The following is a 25,494-nucleotide window of genomic DNA, read 5'->3' on the forward strand; positions in this document are numbered from 1 at the left end:
CCGGCGTCCTCCTCCGGGCGGTCATTTTGGCTTCTCCCCTGTGTTCATCCGGGCAGAAGTTCCGGAGCGGTGGGTCTGCGCGGAGGTGACGTGCCGGAGAAGGAGTCGGAGGAGCCGTTGTCCCCGCCGCACAGAGGCGGGTCTGAGGCTCGGCGACACCGCCCGGGGCGCCCCGCACGAGGGCCTGCCCGCTCCCCGCCCCGCTCCGCCCACAGGCCCGGATGGCGGCAGCCACGCTGAGGGACCCGGCTCAGGTAAACGCTGCGTTCCCCGGCTCCTCACCGCCTCCCAGGTCCTAAAGCGCCGGCGGAGGGGCGCCTGCTCACGTCCTCACGTCCCAGGCCTGACTGTCTGGGACAATAGGGCACGGGTAGGTGGGGTCCCGTTTCTGACAATGGCCGTGAACAAACATGACATCTCCGCTTCTCTGTTCAGCTTTACTGTTGTGGTTGTGATGAGGAGCGGGGGAGTGTTGCAGGCAGAGGAGCCGACCCGTGCCGAGGCTGGGAGGTGCGACTCAGCTGGCAGCGTTCGGGAAAGCTGGGGTCCGGTGTGCCTGCGAGGAACAGTGTTTGAGGCGGAGTCACACCTGGAATAGCAGGCCGAGGGTTCTACCTGCATCTCGGGATTCTGGAAGCTGTGGAGAACGGTAAAGAAAGGAGCGACACGAATTACGTCAGGGCTTTAAGAGCTTCTCAAAGGTAGTTGGTTGAGGGTGGTGGAAACATTGAGGCGCTGGAAGGTTGACTCTTCAAGGACGCAGAGCTAGGAAGAGGAAACCCTGAGGCACAGAGGTGAGGCATCCGGTCCCAGATTCACCTGGCTTCACGGGCCAGCCTGAGCGCACTCAACCTGACGTGGCCCTGTTCCTCTGGAACCCGCCTGTTAAAACATGGCTCCGGACGCTCTCATGGAACCTGCACCGGTCCGCGTACGGTGTCCCGGGCCCACACTGGCTCCTCCCCCTCTTGTGTTCTCTGTCCCCTAGTGCCTGGGGACTCTCCGTGCCGTTCCTCCAGACCTTCCAGACCTTGGGTAGAGGGACCCTCGAGAAACCCCAGGCTTCCCCCCGCCCTGGGTCCATACCAGGGATTATATAGAGGTGTTTCCGTTTTGTGCGCCTGAGGGAAACAGCCGAGGAAAGGTTATCTCCATACTGGCACACAAGAACGCTTAGAGCTTTAGGGAAGCTGGGAGCGTTAAGGAAACCACAGATTCCTTTTCCTTCAGGTGGGAACAAAGAGCAGTGAGACAGGATTCAGGACTGAAATGGCTGCCTGAGAAGTTGCTTATCTGTTCTGGAGGTGACTCGAGCTTTGGATTAGAGGACGGAGATGATCTTACCCAGGTCTTCCTCTGGCTTCACTGTGGAGAAGAGATCGTGAGGACGAGGGAAGAGGAAGGAAAACTAAGGTGGAGCCCAGTGTAACATTCCAGTTCAGGGTTCACAGAACAGAGTGGTGGCTTAGGAGAAGTAACTGGATTCTGGATCTGTTTTTATTAAGGGCCAATTAGATTTCCTAATGTGGAAGGGAAGTCGCATGCTTGGTCTGCTGCTATTGCTGTAACAAAATGCCATAAACTAGGTGATTTATAAACAGCAGAAATTTATTTCTCATAGTTCTGGAGGCTAGAAGTCCAAGATCAGGCTGGCCAGTTTCTGTGTCTGGTGCGGGCCTGCTTCCTAATTTCAGCCCAAAGGCCCCAGCTCCTAATACCATCAGCTTGTGGGGGGTAGAATGTCAAAATATGAATTGGGGTGGGAGACATAAACATTCTATAACAGTGGGAAAGTGAAGCACTTTCAGAGATGACCCTAGGGTTTTGATCTAAGCAACGGGAAGGATGAAAATTCCATCAATTGATACGGGAAAATTGGTTATAGAGTAATTTTCACTGGGGATATTGGGAACTTTGTTGTGGCTATTTTAAGATCTGAGGTGTTTCAGACACCACTGGGTAAAAGCATCAAGTAGGCAGCTGAACACCCATGTTTGGAAATCTGGGGAGGGCTTTGGGATGGAGACATCCAAAATATTGTGGCTACTGTATATGTCCAGGTAAGTGAGCTGTGATTACAAGAAGCAGTCTCTAGGCTATGATGGTAAAACCATTTTCAGACTAGGAAAGGGAAGTAGCCGAGGACTGGGCCTCTTGCTTGGATGTCTGGTTGATGGCATTAAGTTTTACATACTGAAGTTAACAGAAGTGAGTAACATGAAGGGAGAAAACATTGAGGATGGCGTAGACTCATAGCCGATGAAGGGTACCAGGAGAAGAGTGGACATGAGATGGACACAGAAGCATAGTAGTTGGCTCATTAATACTCAGTCCTTGGAGCTAGTGTTTATTCCACTTAAGGGACTTCATGGATTTTGTGGCAACTTTGGTGGGGCCTGGGATATTTCATTCAGTATGGAGGATAAGATTAGGGGCAAATCTGGGAGAAACACTGGGACTCAGGTAGGTGACCAGTAGGGCTGGGCTTTGAATGAGGGGTTAAGTCAAAATCAGAAAGTTCTGACTGCAGAGGGCACAGCAAGGGCAGCACAGAAATGGAATGAGGCCATGGGTATCTGCAATCTGCAGGTCAGTCTGGGTTGTGGAGGTTGTAGCAAGAGATCAAGTTAAGCAGGAAGGACTACATACCAGGCTTCACAGCTGCCTCTGGCAGTGAGGATCATCAGAGGATCAATTGAATCTTGATTAAATTTACAAAAAACTCTCTGGGTACCATGCAGCAAGTAACATGGGGAGGCCAGGGAGATGCCTGTACCTTCCTGTGGAGCACGAAGTGGCTGTGGCTTCTAAGAAGCAGCAAGGGAGAACCTCTCTAGGAAATGAAGGTATTTAAAGGCAATCATATATGCTGTAGCTAACACACACACTCAAACACAGGGAATATGCATTCCCAGAAAAGATTTGAGTGATCCCAGAACCTCTGAGGTAAGGAGATTAGTGAAGGTCTTCCCCTGCACAGGGCCAGTTCTTAATGACTGGAAAAGTTGGCTTTTATTTATTTATTTATTTATTTATTTATTTAAATTCAAATGCCTACATCTCAACAAAAGATCACAGAGCATACAAAGAAATAAGGAAACATGGCCCAACCAAAGGAACAAAATAAATGTCTGGAAACTGCCCATATAGAAATGTAGGCCTCTGAATTACTTGGCAAAAAGTTAAAACAGCTGTGCTAAAGATGCTCAGTGACTTAAGAGAACACAAACAACAATGTCAGAAAACAACTCATGCACAATGTGAGAATGTCAATAAAGAGATAGGGACTGTAAGAGAGAACCAACCAGAAATTCTAGAGCTGAAAAACAATTAAGCTGAAAACTTTACTAGAGAGGTTCAGTAGCAGACTTGATCAGGTAAAGAATCTACAAACTTGAAAACAGGTCATTTGAAATTGACCAAGTCAGAGGAGCAAAAAAAAAAAAAAGGAGAAGAAGAAAAGTAAAGAGAGCTTAAGGGGCATGTAGGATACTAGCAGCTGACCCATATATGCATTATGGCAGGCCCAGAAGGAGAAGAGAGGGACTTTATTTGCAAAACGTATCTAAGGACAAGTATCTAAAATACATAAAGAACATTTATAACTCGATAGTTAGAAACAGTTTTTAAAAACAGGCAATAGGGGGCGCCTGGGTGGCGCAGTCGGTTAAGCGTCCGACTTCAGCCAGGTCACGATCTCACGGTCTGTGAGTTCGAGCCCCGCGTCGGGCTCTGGGCTGATGGCTCAGAGCCTGGAGCCTGTTTCCGATTCTGTGTCTCCCTCTCTCTCTGCCCCTCCCCCGTTCATGCTCTGTCTCTCTCTGTCCCAAAAATAAACAAACATTGAAAAAAATAAAAAAATTAAAAAAAAAAAAAAACAGGCAATAGATTTGAACAGATATTTAAAAAAAAAAAAGTTTGTCAAAAATTTACATAAAAAGATGCTGGAAAGAGTCATTAGGAAAATGAAAAACCCATAATGACTTAACCACTGTGCACTTTTAGAATTGATAATGTCACGGAACCTGTTCTGGATCACCTGGCAGAAGAACCAAGCGGCACTCCAAGATGTTGGAAGGCTGGAGGTTTATTTTATGCTGGCAGGCTCAGAGGAGATCCCTCTCCAGAGGTCTGAGCCCCGAGCATAAGCAGAGGGAATAATTTATAGTTTGTTACTTCTGCATTCTGCATTAGTAGTAATTTGGTGTCTGTGAGCGTGGCAAGTGGGGTGGGAAGAAGAACCCGGAAGGGAAGTCTTCAGTCGAGGACTGGAATTTCCCTATCAGTCCTGTTGGCCATCTTATAACAGATTTTTCCCTATCAGTAACATTAAAAACTGGCCATACCATCTTTTGTTAAGCATGTGGAGCAAATGGAACTCTCATCCACTGATAGTAGGAAGGGAAATTGTACAAGCACTTTGTAAAGCAATTTGGCAGCATCTTTAAAATTAAACATACAGGGGTGCCTGGGTGGCTCAGTTAAGTGTCTGACCCTTGATGTCGGGTCGTGAGACCGATTGAGCTCTGTGCTGAGCATGGAGCCTGCTTGGGATTCTCTCTCCCTCCTTCTCTCTGCCCCTCCTCCCCTGGTGCACACACTCTCTCAAGATAAATATACATTTTTTTAAGTTTATTTTTGAGAGAATGCATGCATGTGTGAGCAGGGGAGGGGCAGAGAGCAAGAATCCCAAGCAGGCTTCACACCATTAGTGCAGAGGCTGATGTGGAGCTTGAACTCATCAACTGTGAGATCATGACCTGAGCCGAAATCAAGTTGGATGCTTAACCACTGAGCCACCCAGGTGTCCCAATAAATAAACATTTTTTTAAAGTTTATTTGAGGGGCGCCTGGGTGGCTCAGTCGGTTAAGCGTCTGACTTCAGCTCAAGTCACGATCTTGTGGTCCCTGAGTTCGAGCCCCGTGTTGGGCTCTGGCTGATGGCTCAGAGCCTGGAGCCTGCTTCCGATTCTGTGTCTCCATCTCTCTCTGCCCCTCCCCCGTTCATGCTCTGTCTTTCTCTGTCTCAAAAATAAATAAACGTTAAAAAAAAAAAAAGTTTATTTATTTTGAGATAGCATGAGTCAGGTAGGGGCAGAGAAAGAGAATGCCAAGCAGGCTCCTTGCTGTCAGCACAGAGCCTGATGTGGGGCTCAAACTCACAAACTGAGATCATGACCTGAGCCAAAATCAAGAATTGGACACTTAACCAACTGAGCCACCCAGGCACCCCTAAATAAACATTTTTTAAAAATAAAATTAAACATACAGCTTTCATACAACCCAGTCATCCCATTCCTAGGTATTTATCCGAAGGAAATAAAAGCATATGTTTATGCAAAGACCTGTGAACAAATGTTTAAAACAGCTTTACTTTTAATGGAAAAGGGAGAAAAAACTCAAAGTCCATCAAAAACAGTTGAATGAATAAACAAATTGTAATACCTCTATATAATGGAATATCACTTAGGAATAAACAATTTTCTTTGTCAGCTGTAACAAAATATCATAGACTAGGTGGCTTAAAGAACAGAAATGTATTGTTCAGAGTTCTGGAAGCTGGGAAGGAAGTCCAGATTAAGTGCTTATTGCTTTGGTTCCTGATGAGGATTCTTCTTGGTTTGCAGATGGCTCTCTTGTGTCTTCACATGATGGAAAGACAGAGAGTGACAGTTCTCTGGTGTTCCCACTCCCCTCTTTTTTTATTGAAGTATAGTTGACATTAATTTTAGTTTCATGTGTACAACATAATGATTTAACTATTACATACTTTACAGAATGCTCATTATAAGTGTACTATCTCTCACCAAAGTTATTACAATGTTAGTGACTATTGTCTATAATGTACTTTTCACCTTTGTAACTTGTTTTAGAGCTGGAAGGCTGTGCCTCTTAATCTACCTCACCTGTTTTGTCCATCACCCCACACTCTTCCCTTTTGGCAACCACTAGTTCTCTGTATTTGTAAGTCTGCCTCTGTTATTGCTGTTGATAGTTTTGTTTTCTACATTCCATAGATAACTGAAATCCTATCTTACTTGTCTTTCTGTGACTTATTCCACTTGGCATAATACCCTCTAGGTCCATCCTTGTTGTAAATGTCAAGATTCTTTTTTTTTTTTTTTTTTTTTAAGGTAATCTCCATGCCCAGTATAGGGTTTGAACTCATGACCTGGAGATCAAGAGTTGCACTGTCTACCAGCTAAGCCAGCCAGACACCCTATGATTTTTTTTTTAATGGCTAAGTAATATTCCCGTGTGTATCATGTCTTTATTCATTTATATATCAGTGGACACTTAGATTGTGTCCATATCCTATTTATTGTAAATAATGCTGCAGTAAACAGGGATGTATATATCTTTCTGAATTAGTGTTTTCATTTTCTTCAGGTAAATACCCAGAAGTGGAATTACTGGATCATATGGTTTTTCTATTTTTAGTTTTCTAAGGACCCTCCATACTGTTTATTTCTTTGTGATCCAGTCTTGGAATGTTATATATATATATATATATATATATATATATATATATATATATATATATATTTTAGGAATTTATCCATTTCTTCTATGTTGTCCAATTTGTTGGCATATAATTAATCCTTTATATTTCTATGGTGTTAGTTGTAACTCCTCTTTGATTTCTGATTTTGAGTCCTCTCTCTTTTCCTTTATGAGTCTGTCTAAAGGTTTATCTCTTTTATCTTTTCAAAGAACTGTCTCTTAGTGTCCCTGATCTTTTCTGTTGTTTTTCAGCCTTCATTTCTTTCTACTCAGACCTTTATTACTATTTTTTTTTCATTCTACTAACTTTCGACCTTGTTTGTTCTTCTGATTACTTTAAATATAAGATTAGATTGTTTGAGATTTTTCTTGTTTCTTGGTAGGTCTGTATTGCTATAAACTTCCCTCTTAGAACAGCTTTTGCTTCATCCCAAAGATTTTGAACTGTTGCATTTCCATTTTTATATGTCTCCAGCTGTTTTTTAATTTCTTTGACCTATTGGTTGTTTAGTAGCATGTTGTTTAGCCTCCACGTGTTTGTGTTTTCCATTTTCTTTTCTTGTAATTGATTTCTAGTTTCGTACTGTTGTTGGAAAAGACACTTGATATGATTTCAATCTTAAATTTATCGAGACTTGTTCTGTGGCCTAACATGTAATCTATCCTGGAAAATGTTCCAGATGCATTTGAAAAGAATGTATTCTATTTGGAAATGATGTTCTGTGTATATCTGTTAAGTCTATGTGTCTAATGTGTCTTATTGATTTTCTCTCTGGATGATCTGTCCATTGATGTAAGTGGAGCATTGAAGCCCCTTTTTTAAGAAGAAAAAAAAAATTAAACATTTATTTATATTTGAGAGACAGAGAGAAACAGAGCACAAGCTGGGGAGGGTCAGAAAGAGGGAGACACAGAATCCAAAGCAGGCTCCAGGCTCTGGGCTGTCAGCCCAGAGCCCATCACGGGGCTTGAACTCACAGACCGCGGGATCATGACCTGAGCCGAAGTCAAGACACTCAACCGACTGAGCCACCCAGGAGCCCCGAAGTCCCCTTCTATTACTGTATTGTTAGTTTCTCCCTTTATGGCTGCCAATATTTGCTTTATATTTGTAGGTGCTCCTATGTTGGTTTCATAGATATTTACAGTTATTCTATTCTCTTGTTGGATTAATTCCTTTATAGTTATGCATGACTTTTGTCTTTAACAGTCCATGTCTTAAAGTCTACTTTATTATTATAAGTATTGCTACCCCAGCTTGTTTTCACTTCGGTATGCATGGAATATGTTTTTTCATTCCTCTATTTTCAGTGTGTATGTCTTTAGATCTGAAGTGAGTCTGTTGTAGGCAGCGTATAGATAGGTCTTGTTTTTTTTTTTTAATCCATTCAGTCACCCTACATCTTTTGATTGGAGCACTTAGTCCATTTACATTTAAAGTAATTATTGGTAGGTATGTACTTAACTGCATTTTGTTTTTTTTCTTTTGTGCTCTTCCCTTGTGATTTGTTGGCTTTCTTTAGTATTACAAGTTTTTAAGTTGGTGGTCATGTAAATTCTAAAAGCACTACATTTATTACTCTCTTCTCCCACGAAGTTTTATGTACATGATGTCATATTTTACATCTTTTTGTATATATTGCTTAACCAATTTTTGTAAAAGAAAATTAATAAAACCAAAATTTTACTACTTTTGCTGTTTAGCCTTCATACTAGCTTTATAAGTCATTGATCCACTACCTTTATTATATACTTGTCTTACCAGTAAAACTTTTCCTTTCATAATTTTCTTCTAGTTATATGTTTTTCTCTTTTCTGCTTAAAGAATTCCCTTTAACATTGCTTGTAAGGCCAGATGAGTGGTGATGAACTGTAACTTTTGTTTGTCTGGAAAAGTTTTATCTCTTCTTCAATTCTGAATGATAACCTTGCTTGGTAAAGTTCTTGGTTGTAGGTTTTTTTCCTTTCAGTATCATGCCACATGCCACTCCCTTCTGGCCAGAAGTGTTTCTGCGGAAAATTCAGCTGATAGCCTTATGGAGTCTCCATTGTATGTAGGTAACTGTTACCTTTGCTTTTGCTGCTTTTAAGATCATCTCTTTAGATTTTGTTTCTACTTTAACTGTTATGTGTTTTGGTGTGGACCTGCTTGGGTTCATCCTGTTTGGGGCTGTCTGTGTTTCCTGGGATTGGTCATCAGTTTCCTTTCCCCAGGTTAGGGAAGTTTACACCATTTTCTCTCTTCTTCGGAGACTCCTACAGTGCAAATGTTGGTACAGTTGAGGTTGTCCCAGAGGTCCCTTAACCTATCCCAGTTTTAAAAAATACGTTTTTCTTTTTGCTATTCAGCTTGAGTGCTTTGCACTGCTGTATTTCCACTGCCATATCTTCTGGCTCACTGATCCATTCTGCTGCATCTTCTAATTTGTGAATTCCCTCTAGTATAGTTTTCATTTCAGTTACTGTATTTTTCAGCTCTAGTTCTTTTTTATATCTCTTTATTGAAGGCCTCACTGAATTCATCCACTCTTCCGCCAAGACCAGTGAGCATCTTTATGACCATTACTTTGAACTCTTTATCGGGTTGATCGTTTCATTTAGTTCTTGTCCCAAGGTTTTGTTGTGTTTCATATTTGAAACCTACTCCTCCTCTTTTCACATTTTGTCTGACTCCTTGTGTTTGTTTGTATGTATCAGGTAGAGTGTACAGCCATACCACCCTGAATGTGCCTGGTCTCATCTGTATGTATTAGTAGATCAGCTACGGGGGTTCTGGTCTTGAAAAGAATGACCTTTTATGTAGAAGGCATCCTGTGGGGCCCAGTAGCCCAGTCCCCCAGTCACCGGGACCAGTTGCTGCAGGGTGTGTCCCCTGTGTGTGCTTTATGAGCTCTTTTGTAACTGGGCCAGGACTGCTGTGGGCATGCTAGTGGGTGGGGCTGGCCCTCAGCCCATCTGTGTGCAGTGACCAGCCGTGACTACTACAAGCATACTGGTGGGCAGGGCTGGTCCCTGGTGTGGCTGGCTGAGAGGCCAAGCTGTAGCTGCTGCTGGTATGCTGGTGAGGGGGGCCGATCTCTCCTCCCTGGGGCAGGACAGGAGTTGCTTTGGAGAGGTGCCTGTCTGGGGCTGCCTGCAGGCTGAGGCAGGGCAGGAGCTGCCTTGGACGGGTACCTGCTGGGGTGAGTAGCTTAGGTCGAGTGGGTTTGCAGGGGGATGCCAGGAAGGGGAGAGGGTCTAGCAAGGTAGCACTGACAGACGGTCCAAACTGACTCCCGCAAGCATCCAGTCAGCTAGGCTGAAGGAGAGCAAGAAAAATGGCTCCTGCCAGCACTTCTCTTCCTTAAAAAGGCTTCTACAGATCCTTGCTCCTCTGGCATATGCTCTAAAATTAGTCAGTAAATCTTCATATGTAATACAGTTATTTTTCAAACTTCTGCCTTTTGTCCTGGGTTTCAGCCTGAGTGTTATGGTATGCTGACCCTTTAAGAACAGAATCTCAGTTTCCTATATAGCCTTCTGGCTCTCGCATTACCAGAGTTAAGCTCTGCTTATTTCAAAGTCAGACATTGTGGGGCTCATCTTCCTGGTACAGGTCCCCAGGACCAGGGGTGCCGGATGTGGGGATCGATCCTCTCATTCCTCAGAGAGGACCTCTGTGCCTGTGGTATCCCTCCTGCTTGTGGCTTGCCATGCTTGGGGTTTGGTTATGGACCATATCTCTGCTCCTCCTACCTTTCTCGATTTGGCTTTTTGTCTTGAGCCGTGGAATAAGTGTTCTGCTGGCCTTAAAGTCATTTTCAGAGTGAGTTGTGTTATACTTAGTTGTTGCCTTGTTGCGTTTGTGGGAGGAGGTGAGCCATGCTGCTCTGCCATCTTCCTCTGTTGTCTCTTACGTGGTATCACTAATCTCTTGATGAGAGTCCCAGCCAGATGACCTTATCTAACATAATTACCTGTCCGTACTCCACCTTCTAATTCTACTACATTGGGTTGGGGGGGTTCAGCCTATGAATTTGGGGGGCACATACCCACTACATAACAGGAATGAAATGTGGCTATATGTAATAACGTGGATGAATCTCTAAATAACTATGCTGAGTGGAAAAATTCAGACAAAGTGAACACACAGCATGGTTCTGTTTAAGATTCTTGAAAATGCAAACTAATGCATTATAACACAGGCAGATCAGTTGTTTCCTGAGAATGGTGGTTGAATGGGGGAGAGATGTAGTGGAAAGGGTTGTAAGAAAATTTTGGATGGTGATGAATATGTTTCCTGTCTTGATTGTGGTGATGGTTTCAGTGGTGTAGGTCTACGTTAAAACTCACCACATTGTACACTTTAACTGTATTCAGTTATTATAATTCAATAAAGCCACGAAAATACAAATAAAAAATACTTTTGCTTCTAGCAAAATAAAGAATGTATCTGAGGAGAATGGTTGGAATGAAAGCAATAAGGAGAAGAAACTGTAGCTACCAGCATCACATCCTGAAGAAGAGAGGAAACTGCATTTGTTTCTTCTTTCTCTTCCTCTGCCCAGTGGTATCAGTATGCAGTTAAGGATAAAGCAGAAACCCCCCCTAAAAAGATAAGAGTTGTTGGAGTCAATATCATACCATTAGGGCTTGAGGGGGATCCAGCACCAGATACTCCTAAAACCATATAACCCAATGTTCCTAATGAGAGGGAAGTTTGTGCTGGATTTTGGGAATTATAGTCATTTTTAAGCCAATGGGATAGGCAGAAAACTGCCCCACTTAAATGTCCTTGTCTTTTTTAGGTTTATTTATTTATTATTTTGAGAGAGAGAAAGGGCACGTGCACAAGTTGGGGAAGGGCAGAGAGAGAATCCCAAGCAGGCTCTGTACTGTGAGCACGTGGAGCCCGACTCAGGCCTCGATCTCACAAACCCGGAGATCGTGACTTGAGCCGAAACCAAGAGTTAGATACTTAATTGACTGAGCCACCCAGGTGTCCCTTAAATGTCTATGTCTTAATGTCGGATTACACAGCAAAGGAGAGTTAAGGTAGTAGGTAGAATTAAGAGTACTAATCCACTGAGTTAGAAATGGGGAGATTATGCTGGATTACCTGAGCCTGCCCAGTATGATTGTAAGCGTTCTTACATGGGGAAACGATAGGCAGAAAATGGAAAAAGTTCAAGTGATGCAGGGTGAGAAAGACTCAGCTGGCCGTTTCTGGCTTTGAGATGAAAAGGGGCCATGAGCCCAGGTCTGTGTGTGGCCTCTGAAACTGGAAAAGGCGAAAGAATAAATTCTTTCCTAGCGCCTCCAGAAAGGAAGGCAGCCTTGCTGACTCCAGTGGAGACCCGTTGTGGACTTCTGACTTCCAGAACTGTAATTCAATGTTTGTATTGTTTAAGCAGCAACAAAAAAGTCAGAAGGCCAGTTTCACATGTTAAAATGATACCCAGTTGAAATTGTGCATTATCAGTATACTTAGGGTTGCCAGATTTAGAAAATAAATAATATATATATTTTTTACTATAAGTATGTCCCATGCAATAGACCTTATAAAGTTATTCATTACTCATCTGAAATTCACATTAAACTGGGTATCCTATTCTGTTAGGGAATTCTAGATATATTAGAAAGCACTGTGAGCATGTTTTGCTATTTTAAGAATCCTGGTTATTCTTTGTGATGAAGAAGGATAAAACAAATGCATTTATTACTTAGCTGACTGCTGGTAGGATAACCTAGGATAAGATCTGAAAGTGTACACAAAAGTGTCCAGTTAGCTTCAGGCTATTAGGAGAACCTTGTGAGTGACTTGGAGAACATTCTGGGGCCCTGATACAGGTATGCAGATGCACTACTGAGTGTCAGAATAATCAAATCGTTTATGAATCACAGTTTGATCAGCGTTAGGAGCACCCAGAAACACCCCTTACTTGTCCCTTTTCCATGCCCTACCCAACCACAAATATTCAAACACAAACATGCACACATCCCCCTCTCGTGCTTTACTTAATAGAAGATTATGACCTGAAGTTTCAGCAGTGGGAAAGTTACCGATCACATCCACAACTACCTAATGCTCCATGAGGATTTATTCAATTCCCAGTTGATAGATGTTAGGTTGATTCTGTGATTCTCATCTTTGTCATTAAAAAACAATGTACATAAAATAGTTTTGTAATTATGAAAGACTTGGTCTTATGATTATTACTAAATTGAAACAACTTGTTTGTGAGCAAAGAAATTTTCTGGTATAACGACCCAGTGTTCCTTCTTTGTCACTAGAGTTTTATTCAATTAAATCAGCCTCTAGCACACTCTCTAAATTGGTTGATAAAGTAGTTTCTTTTAACCTAAATATTGTCTTCCTCATTCAGACTAGAGTTGATATCTTTGGAAATTCCTTGCAGTTTTCTCTATAATTTTATGACTTAATATTGACATTCCCATGAGAGTGCCAGTTTGTTGAGCAGAAACAGGAGTGGGGGGCGGGGGTGGGAATGTATACATTTTTCCTGGGATATTGCAGATTGGAAGGCTTAGGAGGCATAGGAAATTTTTCAGCATCTGTGATATTAATGTAATGTGTTTGAGCTTCGTGGTCTGGGCTTTTGACTCCACATTGTCTTTGTTCTTTACAGGTCCAAGCAGTGGGTTCAGTACCTTCTCAGCAGTGGACTCTCCTCCTGTGAAGCCAGAGCCATATGCACCATCCTGATCCTGGTATGTTTGACTCTTTTTACTCATTTACTTGTGTTTTTTCCTTTTGGGTAACCCTGACTCACAAACACCTCTCTTCTCTTGTGTCTGCATGCTTCTCAGCATTTCCTCCCATTGTGCTCATTAGCAGTGACAACTTGTTTCTCAGTTCTGCTTGAGGGCAAGGAAAACATCTTTTTCCAAATACAGGCTCTGGGCTCTAAGTTCCTTCCAGAATATAAACTGTCATTTGAGCTGCTGGGAATTTTGCTTTCAGTGTTGAATAGCCATTGTAGGATACAAAAGAAGCTGTTGTATGAGCAATTATCCAAAGACAGAATTTCATGAAAATGTAAATGTATGTCTTTTTCAGATTTTGAGAGTTTAACGGTAGGAATCCAGTGCTGATCTGAATTTTAAGCTAACGTCCAAAATGTTTATTTTGTAAACATTGGATGAAAAATGTTTTGTGTGAAGGTATGGACAGTGCATGTGGACCTTGAGGAGTATAAATCTCTAAATTGACTACATAGTATTTTAATCTAATGCTATGAATGATGCAGAAAAGGTCACATGTCTTGTGTAGGGACCTGTTTCCCTTTATGTTCTTAGCAGAAGAAGGTAAAAATGTGAGAAAGCTAGAGGTTGGTTTGTGTAGTTTGAGCTCAGTTCCAACTTTCTTCTGAGGGAGGGTGGATTGAGAACACTACTCATTTCTAAAAAGTTTCTGCTTTTATCAGATGGATGCTCAGGAAGGCTTCTTTCTGCCTATGTTGATTCTTACGCCAAAGTAGCTTATTTTAGGCCATCAACAGAAACACTTTGGGTACAAATTTGGTTCCACACCACTGCAATAAAGCAAGTCAGATGAGTCGTTGGTTTCCCAGTGCATACATAACTGTTGTCTTTATAGTATATAATAGCATTATGTCTTAAAAACAGTATACATACCTTGAGAAATACTGTCTTCTAAAAAAAAACATTAACCCTCATCTGAGCTGTTAGTGAGTCATAATCTTTTTGTTTATGACCCTGAACGTGGGGGTGGCTATGGCAGTTTATTAAAATAAGGCAGTGAAGTTGCCATATCAGTGGATCTTCCTGTCACAATTTCGCCAAAGCACACGATGCTGTTTGATAGCATCTTATCCACCAACTGGATTTCTCTAGTCTTCAGGCCTCTCCCCAGAGTAGGTTCCCCCTCAAGCAACCAGTTCTCTGGTCATCCACTTCCGGTTTTATTGTGAGCTTGTCCCTTGCAGCAACTTGGTCACATCTTGTCTACTTTTTTTTTTTTTTCTTAACATTTATTTATTTTTGACACAGAGAGGCACAGCATGAATAGGGGAGGGTCAGAGAGAGAGGGAGACACAGAATCTCAAACAGGCTCCAGGCTCTGAGCTGTCAGCACAGAGCCCGATGCGGGGCTTGAACTCACGCACAGCGAGATCATGACCTGAGCCGAAGTTGGACGCTTAACCGACTGAGCCACCCAGGCACCCCGCATCTTGTCTACTTGTAATTCTAGTTCTCTTGCCATTGCCAGCGCATCTGCAGTGACTTCTTCCAAACTCCTGCTACCGATGAATGGCAGCTAAATGGAATTCCAGAAGGATTTCAGTTTACTTTTCTGGCCTTACAAATCATATTCTTAAGACTTGAAAGTCAAAATTACTCCTTGATCCACAGGCAACAGAATGGATGTCGTGTTAGCAGGCATGAGACATTAGTCTCATCATACATCTCCATCAGGATGCTTTGTCACTGAGCAGTGATATTTTGAAAGAGATCTTTTTTTCTGAGCACTGTGTCTCAGCAATGGGCTTAAAATATTCAGTAAACCAGGAGCACTTGGGTGGCTCCGTCAGTGAGCGTCTGACTTCGGCTCAGGTCATAATCTCGCCATTTGTGAGTTTGAGCCCCACATCAGGCTCACCGCTGTCAGACTGTCAGTGCAGAGGCCTGCCTCTTTAGATCCTCTGTCCCTCTCTCTGTCCCTCCCCCACTTGTGCTCTCCCCAAAGTAAATAGTTTTTAAAAAATTATTTAGTAAGCCATATTATAAACAGATGTGCTGTCATCCAGACTTTGCTGTTCTATTTATAGCACAGGCAGAGTAGAATTCCTAAGGGCCCTGGGCTTTTCAGAATGATACGTGAGCCTTGGCCCTAACAAGCTTGACTTTTCCAGCTATGAAAGTGCTAGATGGCAATCTTGCAGTCGAAGGCTGCTCGGTCTGCATTTGGAAAATCCGTGGTTCAGTGTCACCACCTTCACGAACCATCTCCGATCTCCGCTAGGGCTACCAGAGCACTTGCTGCAGCTTCTGCGTCAGCACCTGCTGCCCCACCTGGTCCTTTGCTGTTAGGAGACGGCTTCTTTCCTTCAGTGTCACGAGCCAACCTCTGCTAACTTCAAACTTGTGTTCAGCAGCTTCCTCACCTCCCCTGGCCTTCATAGAAGGGAGACAGTTAGGGCCTTGCTCTGGATTAGGCTTTGGCTTAAGGGAATGTTGTGACTGCTTTGAGCTTCTGTCCAGAGCACTAAAACTTTCTCTGTATCCGTAGTAAGGCTGTCCTGTGTTCTTATCATTTGTGTGTTCGCTGGAGTAACACTTTTTTTTAAGTGCTTATTTTTGAGAGAGAGGGAGATAGAGGATCCAAAGCAGGCTCTGCACTGTCAGCGCAGAGTCTGATGCAGGGCTCGAACTCACAAACCACGAGATCATGACTTGAGTTGAAGTTGGATGCTTAACCAGCTGAGCCATCCAGGCGCCCCTGGAATAGCACTTTTAATTTCCTTTAAAGACTTTGTGGGTTTTTTGCATTCATAACTTGGCTATGGGGATAGTTTTTGGCCTGTCTCGGCTTTCAACATACCTTCCTTACTAATCTTAATCATTTCTAGCTTATGATTTCAATGAGAGAGACTTACAACTCTTCTTTTCATCTAGAAGCTATTGTAGGATATTAATTGGGATAGTTTCAATATTGTGTCTCAATAAGGAAACCTGAGGGTAGAGCAGTCAGAATACCACAGCATTTATAAATTCTAGGTGGCCCTTTGAATAGGGCCTCATTACCTGCAAATCCCAAACCTGTTAAGTATTTCACAAGAGAGTCATGAGGTTTAAGATGTTTTCTAATTGAGGGGCGCCTGGGTGGCGCAGTCGGTTAAGCGTCCGACTTCAGCCAGGTCACGATCTCGCGGTCCGGGAGTTCGAGCCCCGCGTCGGGCTCTGGGCTGATGGCTCAGAGCCTGGAGCCTGTTTCCGATTCTGTGTCTCCCTCTCTCTCTGCCCCTCCCCCATTCATGCTCTGTCTCTCTCTGTCCCAAAAATAAATAAACATTGGAAAAAAAAAAAAATTAAAAAAAAAAAAAAAAGATGTTTTCTAATTGAATGTCCAAAAAGATTATTCTTGGTGCATGTACTGTTTGTCCCCCACCCCCCCGGAACTGTGAGAAACTCTTAGCATCAACACACAACAGGTTTCTCTCAGCCTTTCATACCATATCCTTTAAGTAGCAAATCATGGGGCACCTGGGTGACTCAGTTGGTTAAGTGTCTGACTTCGGCTCAGTTCATGATCTCCTGGTTTGTGAGTTCGAGCCCTGCATCAGGCTCTGTGCTGACACCTCAGAGCCTGGAACTGCTTCGGATTCTGTCTCCCTCTGTCTCAGCCCCTCCCCCATTCACGTTCTGTCTCTGTGTCTTGAAAATGAAGAAACATTAAAAAAATGTATCAAATCACAAATCATGTTCTTTGCCAACTCGATTCAGGAGTATATACATCAAAATATCCTTCATGAGTCTATATCTTCATCTGTTTAAGCCCCCTACATAGATAAATTATACAGTTTTATTTGCTGCTTTCTCAGACACATGGAGTAACTCAGAACTACCTCTACAGAAGTGAGTACTCGTGCACGGTGCTCCTGTCTTTCTGTTCTCTCTTCTCAGTCCTTGCATAGGTAATCCTCTTATGGTAGGTGCTACATAAAGCCGTAGGAGCTAGTGAGCACAACTGGTGTCGGTCAGATCTCTAACGTGACATAGAATTCGCTTTGGATCCTTCTGTTTTATAACCCACATCTCTTGAGAACCCTAATAACATTTGCAGAGTGTGGAGAAAGTTCTGCATGGAGAATTGGGCTTGGAAAGCCTTGGAATCCCTTTCATTTCCAAGTGTGTGAGGCTATAATGGTCTCCGTCATACTCCTCTGTAAGTGGCTGTAAAACTGGACCAAATACCAGAATCCATGGCCTTCGGGTGTTGGAAAAAAGCACTGACTGGGCGGTGACCCTTGAGAAAACAAAACCATGGCAGATGAGGTCCCACACGCTATGTGAGTGACAATGGAATGCTGTGTGCATTTGGATCTGTAACCTTTGGGGGCATCTGGGATAGAACTTGTCGCCTCTGAGAGCACATGGACTTCATGAAGTCTGAAGCAGCATCATTGTTGCTAACTCTTTAGGTGAGCAGTTGCCGGCAACTCCCCAGGAACCTGGCCTGGCCTGTTGAGGAGCGAAGCTGCTTCACCCGTGTTCCAGGAGGTTCTGATGTGCGGTGCCCTTCGCAGAGGCCCACGGAGCTGTGAGAACCACACTGCCCAGAGGACCCTGCACCAAGCGACGTCAGCGTGGAGCCAATGAAGGTCCAGGAGACGGGCGTTTCTACGTGTGCCAACTCCTCAGGGTGGAACTTGCGGGGTCCTGGTGGCAGTCATTTTGGCAGCTCTCGAATCCATTTCCTGGTCAGAGGCTCCAGAGTGCTGGGTCGAGACGAGGTGAGGACTGCAGCGGCCCGAGAGGAGGTGTCCCCACTGCTCAGAGGAGGGTCTGAGACGCCGGACCGCTCCCAGCCCTGCTCTGCCCACAGAGTCCGATGGCGGCGGCCGCTCCCAGGGACTCAGCTCAGGTAAATGCACAGCCCCTGGGCCTGAGCTCTGGGCACCTGCTGGCTTCCCTGCGGTCCAGACCCTGGGGTCCCAGACAGGGAGGCGCTCGTGGGCGGGGGCCACGTGTCTGAGCACCCGCTTGCAAGCTCCAAACCGAGGTGTGAGTTTTGTGCGTGCGTAAGCAGAATATGAGGCAGAGTCATGCCTAGACTTACAGGCCAGGGGTGGGAGTGGGGGGTCAGAGGAACAGTGGAGACCAGATTTCGTTGAGCCCCACCCTCTACAGATGAAGCACTTTTAGGACCTATCGAAGTAAGAGGAGGGTGTTCAGGACCCTGGAGAGACATTAAACTAGAGGTTATGTGGGGGGAGGCCTTCTCCATTCTAGCGGTCAGTAAGATGAGGTTGTCCTGGGGCACAGCTACCCGTTTGCCGGAGCTGTGAGTATTCAGAGAACTGCAAATGTTCTTTCGTTCTGATGGTCTGGATCTTCTCTTACCCATGCTTTGTAGCTGCAGAAAACATACCGGGAAGGTTAGCGGGGAGGCTACGTAGATGTAAATTGTGGCCATGGAGGTAACGGGAGTTGTTGGATTTAAACTTCCTTCTTCAGGTAGAACCAATCTGATTTTCTGCTGTGGAGAGTGAGTTAGAATAAAGCCCTAGGGGCCACCCCTGTCTCTTTGTCTCAGAAAGCTTTGAGTGCAGGCACGAAGTGGGCAGCTGGATATAAAGTCTAAAAATTTGAGGTGGTTCAACATTAGATGTGTAGGTGGCGCTTTGTGTCGCATTTAGGAAGGGAAATTCTGATTATGGCAATAACATTATTAAGAGGCCAGGAATTTGGACACTGAGTTCAAACCTCTTTCTTGGAGCAAGTGGCCTCTCAAACACGGGTAAGGGACAGAAGACTTTCAGGGGAAGAGTGGACATGAGCAGGCTGCTGCTTATTTGTGGCAAGCTCTCATGGAGCCTGGTGGGTGAGCTCAGGGGCAAAGATCATTAATTCCCAGTATTTGGATATAGGGTCTTTAAAGACCTTATAAAGTGAGGCTCTAAATCCAATATGATTAGTAGTATCCTTAAAAGAAGAGGAAATTGGAACACATACAATGAAAGGCAGGTCTTCATAGTGGATTTGAGGTTGCCCTGGAAAGTGGGGTCCATCTTGCCAAGCACTCTTGATGCTGTGGGCTCAGTACTAGGGAGAGGCACTTATGGGGTAAAAGAGGTGTGTGAACTGAGGGACACCCCCCCCAGTCCTTCAGTATCAGGGACTTAGGTGGGAGGGTGGAGTCTATCTTTGGTTGTACCTGGCCGGTACACTGTGGAGGATTTCAGGGACATTGCCTGGTTGGGGGCTGGAGAGGCCATGCCCACCCGAGATTAAGATTATGTCTGTCTGCCCACATCGTCCTTGTTCTTGTAGAGGGTTGGACATAGTGATTTACTGGCAGCAGGGCTTGGTATCTCCTCTCAGTCGGGCGGCCTGTGAGGAGGATGAGTGTGGGATAGATGTGTGGGTCCTGTGGAGAGGGGACTGTTTGTAGTTTCATCTCTCCCCCATTACGACAGGATACTGTGACCTTTGAAGACGTGGTCGTGTACTTCTCCTGGGAGGAGTGGGGTCTCCTTGATGAGACTCAGAGATGCCTGTACCACGATGTGATGCTGGAGAACTTTGCACTTGTGATCTCACTGGGTAAGACCCTCACCCCCACTCCGTGGTATCCTGCCCCTCACATTTGGGTTGTAGAGATTGTAGGGACTGCCATCACCAGGGCCGGGCTCAGCAACTGCCCTCTTGCTGAGCCCGCAACATCAGCGTCCAGCACTGTTGTCCACATCCATGGCCCCTGCCCAGGTTTTTCCCCTCCTTCTAGCTCATGTTTCTTCTGGTCTCTGGCAGCAGTTGCTTGGAGGACCAGGGACTGTTTGTACACACAGTATTATTTTTGTTGCCAGTTTTTGGTCGTGTGCAGAATTGCTCTGGGGCATTGCTAGTCCCTGCCTGTCCTTGCCTCAGGGATTTGTGTCATCCAAGTCCCGCTTCACTCACCCGGGGTTTAGAAGAGTCCAGGGTCTTAGCAGGATGGCCCACCGGTGTATTTATGCCAGTGGTCGCACACGTCATTTCTGTCTTCCCCCTTCCTCAGGTTTTGTCCCTTGCTGTTTCCGTCTTCCATACATCAACCTTTCTTCTCTACTGTTCCCAGTGTTAGGTTACGCGTCCTTAGTCTTTGAATACCATCTAGTCAGTTGCAACCAGATGTTCTGGTGCCTGGACATAAACTCCCACACAGCACTCCCAGCTGCAGGCCAGTGGCAGGGGTGCATTGGAGAACCTGCTTCTTCCTGTGCTGCTGCCCCCCCGCCCCCAGTCTTATGACATTAGAATTCCAGGACTGCAACCCTTTTACCAACCCGACCCCAGCACCCTCATCTTGAAAACACATCCAGTGGACTCGTTCTTTAGTGTGCCCGACAGACATTTGTGTTGAGCCCTCCCCTTCCACCAAAGATAGCATGCACTTCACACCAGCGTCTCTGGGCTTTCAGGTTGCTGGTACGGAATGGAGGACGAGGAGGCACTTTCTGTGCCACGAGTGTCACTGGGCAAGGCTACAGATCCAGGTCCACCCGTGTGGAAAGCTCATCCCTGCGAGAAGTGTGTCTTGGTTGGGAGAGATATTCTGTACCTGGCAGAGGACCAAGGACCACATCCGGGCCAGAAATCCTACACCTGTGAGGCATGCGGGAAGCAGTTGTGGTTCAGCACAAGCCTTCACCAGCACCAGAAGCACAACGAAGAGAAGCCATTCAGGTGGGACATGGAGGTTGTGACAAGCTACAAGTTGCACGTGTCAGGGAAGCCCTTCCCCTGCGGGGAGATAGGGAAGGACTTCCTGGCCATATTGAGTCTCCTCCAGCATCAGGCCACTCTCAAAGGGGCAAAACCACACAGCAGCTTCGAGCATGGGGAGTCCTTTCAGGGCGGAAAAAGTCCACACACATGCAGCGACTATGGGAAATCATTCAGCTGTGACTATAATAAACTTTTCCAGCCTCAGCAGCTTGACCCTAGAGAAAGTTCCCATGCCTGGGAGAACTGTGCAAAACCTTTTAACCAAAGCTCCATCCTGAGTAATTGCCAGAGAGCTTACCCAGCAACAAGGTCTTACGAGTGCAACGAATGTGGGAGATCCTTCAGCCAAAGCTACAACCTCATTCAACACCACAGAATTCACACTGGCGCAAGGCCTTACAAGTGCAGTGAATGTGGAAAAGCCTTCAGCTTCAAATTCAGGCTTGTGCAGCACCTGCAAATTCACACCAGAGTGAGACCCTATGCGTGTGGCGAATGCGGGAAAGCCTTCAGCTACAGCTCTACCCTCATTAAACACCAGAGAGTTCACACGAGAGAGAAGCCTTACAAGTGTGGCGAGTGTGGGAATTCCTTCAGCCAAAGCTCCAACCTCATTCAACACCAGAAAATTCACAGTGGAGCAAGGCCTTATAAATGCAACGAATGTGCAAAATCCTTCAGCTACAAATGCAAACTTGTTCAGCACCTGCGCATTCACACCGGAGAAAGGCCTTATGAGTGTGGTGAATGTGGGAAATCCTTCAGCCACAGGTCCACTCTCAATCAACACCAGAGAATTCACACTGGAGCCAGACCTTATAAGTGCAACGAGTGTGAGAAATCCTTTAGCCAAAAGTCCAACCTCATTCAGCACCGGAGAGTCCACACAGGAGAAAAGCCTTATGAGTGTGGGGAATGTGGGAAATCCTTCAGCCAAAGCTCCCACATCATTCAGCACCGAAAACTTCACACCAGATAACCTCATGAGCTCAACAACTGTGGGGAAATGGCTCGTAAGCTACATGTATGTTACATATGTGCAGCAGATGTCGGTGGAAAGCCTTCATCTAAACGTCTGGCCTTGTTGGGCCCCAGAAGGTCCTGCCCAGAATATGGTATTTCATAGAACTAGAGACCTTGTGAGGGAGCCAGCTCTTGGCAATTGAACGTCACACACATGTGAACGTCCACACTGGGGAGATCCCCCAAAACTCCTAGGTTTGTGGGGAAGCTTCGGGAGCCCTGTATATTCTTACTCTGCTCTGCCAGGTTCCTCATTCAGGGCAGAGATCCTTTCTCAACCACTGTCAGTGATGGGTGGGGGGGCATGTAACACAGCAAGTCCCTTCTTCCTCATTCGGGTTCTGACCCAGTTTTGACAGTGCCAAGGGGTTGAGATGAAAATACTGTTTACCTTCTAGACCTCCTTGCAGTGCACCACGAGGACATCGTATTTCTCTTCTGACCACCTGTAGGGCTCCCGCGAGAGTGGTTCCTCTTTCCCAGGGCTGTCGCACGATGTTGAGCATTATCATGGGGAAGCTGTTCCCGAGCACTGCAAAGGAATCATGTGCCTTCATGTGTAAAGTTCACTTTCTGGTGTCATTGGCTGGTTGTAAAACTACGATAGGAGCCAGGTTGAAAACCCGTGATTGTACAGAAACAGAAGATGGCAGGACTTAGGATATATAAACATCTAACAAAACTTGCGTCCACTGACATGCTGGTTTGTACACTCCACACCAGTGTTCCTCCTATAGTTGTGGAAATCGAGGCCATCATGCCAATCTTAATTTTTAGCCCATCTCACAGATATTTGCTGCGTAGGCAAGAAAATGGCAATAGGATTAGAAAATCCCACTGAGATCTGTAGCTTTTCTGACCAGTTGCTGACCCAGATAGAAATGACCTTGAAACTCTTCTTTGATGCAGGGCATCCCTTCCCCAGGCATGAGGAAGGATGGCGGACTCTTGTGCAAAAATATAGGGGACCCAGACCTCTATTTGATTTTTTAAAAAAGCTTTACTGAGGTATAATTAACATGCTGTAAAACTGCACATATTTAAATTGTATACAAAACCATGGGTGGTTATAAATCTATATAACTCCTTTTATTTTGTGCCCTTTTTAAACCTCTACCCTGCACAGTAAATTATTTTGTATTTTTTACATGATTCGAGTCAAATGTTTTACTTTTTTAAATTGTGGTTTCCTTTATGCTGAATAATTTTGAGAGAGCACATTTTTTTATTGCTGAATGCTATTCTGTATGGATGTACCATGATTTTGCTTACCCCACTTACCTATGCGCTTGCTGATCACCACAAATAAAACTTCAAATGTACGTTTTGCTGAACCTCTTTGAACCTTCCCCATTCATTGTTTATTGCCTTGCTCCTACTATATTACTGACCCTGCAGCCCATTACCACCACGAAAAAATCATTTCAAAGTCAGTGGAGACTCTATGCAGCAATGTTGCCACTAAAAATACTGTAGACTTTAACAGATTACCCACAGAACTACTACTGTCTTAGGTAAAAACCTGAAATTCTTAACAAAAAATTTTAACATTTATATGTATTTGAGAGAGAGAGAATCCGAAGTAGGCTGCAGGCTCCCAGCTGACAACACAGAGCCCAAAACAGGGCTCAAACCCACAAGCAGTGAGATCCAGACCAGAGCCGAAGTCTGACACTCAACTGAATGAGCCACCCAGGCGCCCCGAGAAATTCTTTCTTATCCCCAAACCATGAAATGGAAGACTGGTAAGCATGTTCAAGAAAAAAATCTCACACACACCGGGGAATTCTTGCAAGAAACGCATTAGCATTTGGTTTCCCACTGGGATTTCTGTATACATGATGGCCTTTCTAAAACTAGGAAAAATAACATTGCAGCAGACTGCCTGCCTGCCTCACTCCCTTCCTTACTCCCTGGTTTCACACCAGGAAAATCGCACTCAAAATGGGATTCATCAACTCAGGAACAATGTGGAGAGGGTTCCAAAACTAGAAGCTTATGATCTGTTACTGGTTCCTAAATTCAGCCCCTTCACAGCAGCAAGTTCTTCCCCTGTTTGTCTTCACCGGATTGTTCACACAGTGTGATTATAACCTTCAATTCGAATTCTGAGGCTGGTTTTGCTTGTTTCCAGCAGTGGCAAGAACAACCAATAAGGCATACCTTCTTTCTTGCAATCGTAATACTTAGGTACAAAATCTTTAATGCTTACTTTTTAAGTTGCTACCCCTGTATAAAAGCTGTCGATAGCATCCTTTCTGCCAGCAAACACCTTGACGACCCACAGACCCACACGCCCACTTCTGGTGGGCAGATACCCCGTCTTCTCCCTGAAATTACCAGTGACAAGTGAAACCCATCAAACCCAAGTCCCCCCTCAGAGCCCTGCCGCTATGCTGTGAGCCATACCACGAGTCACACTGAGTCATACAAATCCTATTCTAACCTCCCCCCCCCCCGCCCCCGCCAATGGTTTTTGGGTGAGCGCATCACAAGATCATAAAGAACCACCAGGCCAGAGGTATCACAACTATAAATTAGGCAGTGTGTTAAGAATGGACTCACAGCGCACACCCACTTTTATCAAATTCTGAACATAATTGAATATGCACTTGGAACTTAAATGCCCCTCCACAAGATTACGTCCACGGAGGTGTACATACTTCTTTTTGAAGTGAAATCACAAAAGGAGTTGGTCTTGGCCCCAAGCGCTGGGTTAACATGGGTGGTTCACGCTCGGTACGTTACCCTTTCCCTTTATACTTTCGGACAGATCATTTTTATTCTTTTAAAGTTTGTTGTAGGGGAGGGAACGAATCCCCAACAGGCTCCTGAGCCAAAATCAGGACTTGGACTCCCAACCAACTGAGCCACCTAGGCACCCCTTGAACAGCTTTATTAAACCTGTCCCCAAGGAAGGGGACATCTGGATTAAGTAGGGATTGCCGCATGTATTCATACTGAGATGGCACAACTAACCCTAACCCAATCGAGGATGACCTTTACTGCTAAACCTTCTTGGCTCTCATCGGTCCTTATTAATTACACACAGCAAAGTCTTTTTCACAGCCAGCCACACCAACACCAAAACACAGGAACCAGAGCAGCCGAAAACTCGGCTCTAGAGTTTTCCCTGTTCCACGCGGCACCAATCGCCTCGGGCGCCCCTCGGGGAACAGCACGACAGCCCGCGCGGTTCAGCCACCACCAGGGCGGGGCGCACCTGGGCTACCACGGAGCCCCTGGCCGGGAGGGGTGCGCCGGGCGGGCTGTGCACTCTCCCGCTTCCCTGCTCCGCGCTTCGGGTCCTCTCCGGTGCCCTTCCCGAGTGCTTTTCAACTCCCGCACCTGTTTTCCACGGTCGGCCTCACGCCAGCTTGAGCCTCAAGTGGACCCTAACCAGGCGCTCTGCATCCCAAGCGACCTGACACCGGGAAGGCCCCACTGGCCAGGAGGCCCCAGCGGCCCCGGGACTGGGCCTCCTGACGCCACACTCGCCGCGCCCCACCCGGA

General features: G+C 45.2%; 1 protein-coding gene across 1 annotated transcript; it reads left to right on the forward strand.

Moving 5' to 3' along the window:
- Window positions 1–12: 12 nt before the first annotated feature.
- On the forward strand, window positions 13–23,303 carry LOC125152431 (zinc finger protein 501-like). The gene is made up of 5 exons (XM_047834359.1): window positions 13–254; window positions 13,134–13,215; window positions 17,670–18,112; window positions 19,668–19,794; window positions 20,652–23,303. The coding sequence occupies exons 3-5, from the start codon at window positions 18,080–18,082 to the stop codon at window positions 21,935–21,937; spliced, it is 1,446 nt and encodes a 481-aa protein (XP_047690315.1). The 5' UTR covers window positions 13–254; window positions 13,134–13,215; window positions 17,670–18,079; the 3' UTR covers window positions 21,938–23,303.
- Window positions 23,304–25,494: the final 2,191 nt, after the last annotated feature.

The sequence above is a fragment of the Prionailurus viverrinus genome, chromosome E2 (assembly GCF_022837055.1).
Source record: "Prionailurus viverrinus isolate Anna chromosome E2, UM_Priviv_1.0, whole genome shotgun sequence".
In the NCBI taxonomy this organism is placed as follows: Eukaryota; Metazoa; Chordata; class Mammalia; order Carnivora; family Felidae; genus Prionailurus; species Prionailurus viverrinus.

What these genes read in the sequence shown, in the direction of transcription:
- LOC125152431 (XM_047834359.1), top strand. Translation starts at nt 18,080, where the DNA reads ATGGCGGCGGCCGCTCCCAGGGACTCAGCTCAG. An exon ending in CTCCCAGGGACTCAGCTCAG is followed by an intron (nt 18,113 to 19,667) that starts GTAAATGCACAG and finishes CCATTACGACAG; the next exon opens with GATACTGTGACCTTTGAAGA. An exon ending in TGCACTTGTGATCTCACTGG is followed by an intron (nt 19,795 to 20,651) that starts GTAAGACCCTCA and finishes CTGGGCTTTCAG; the next exon opens with GTTGCTGGTACGGAATGGAG.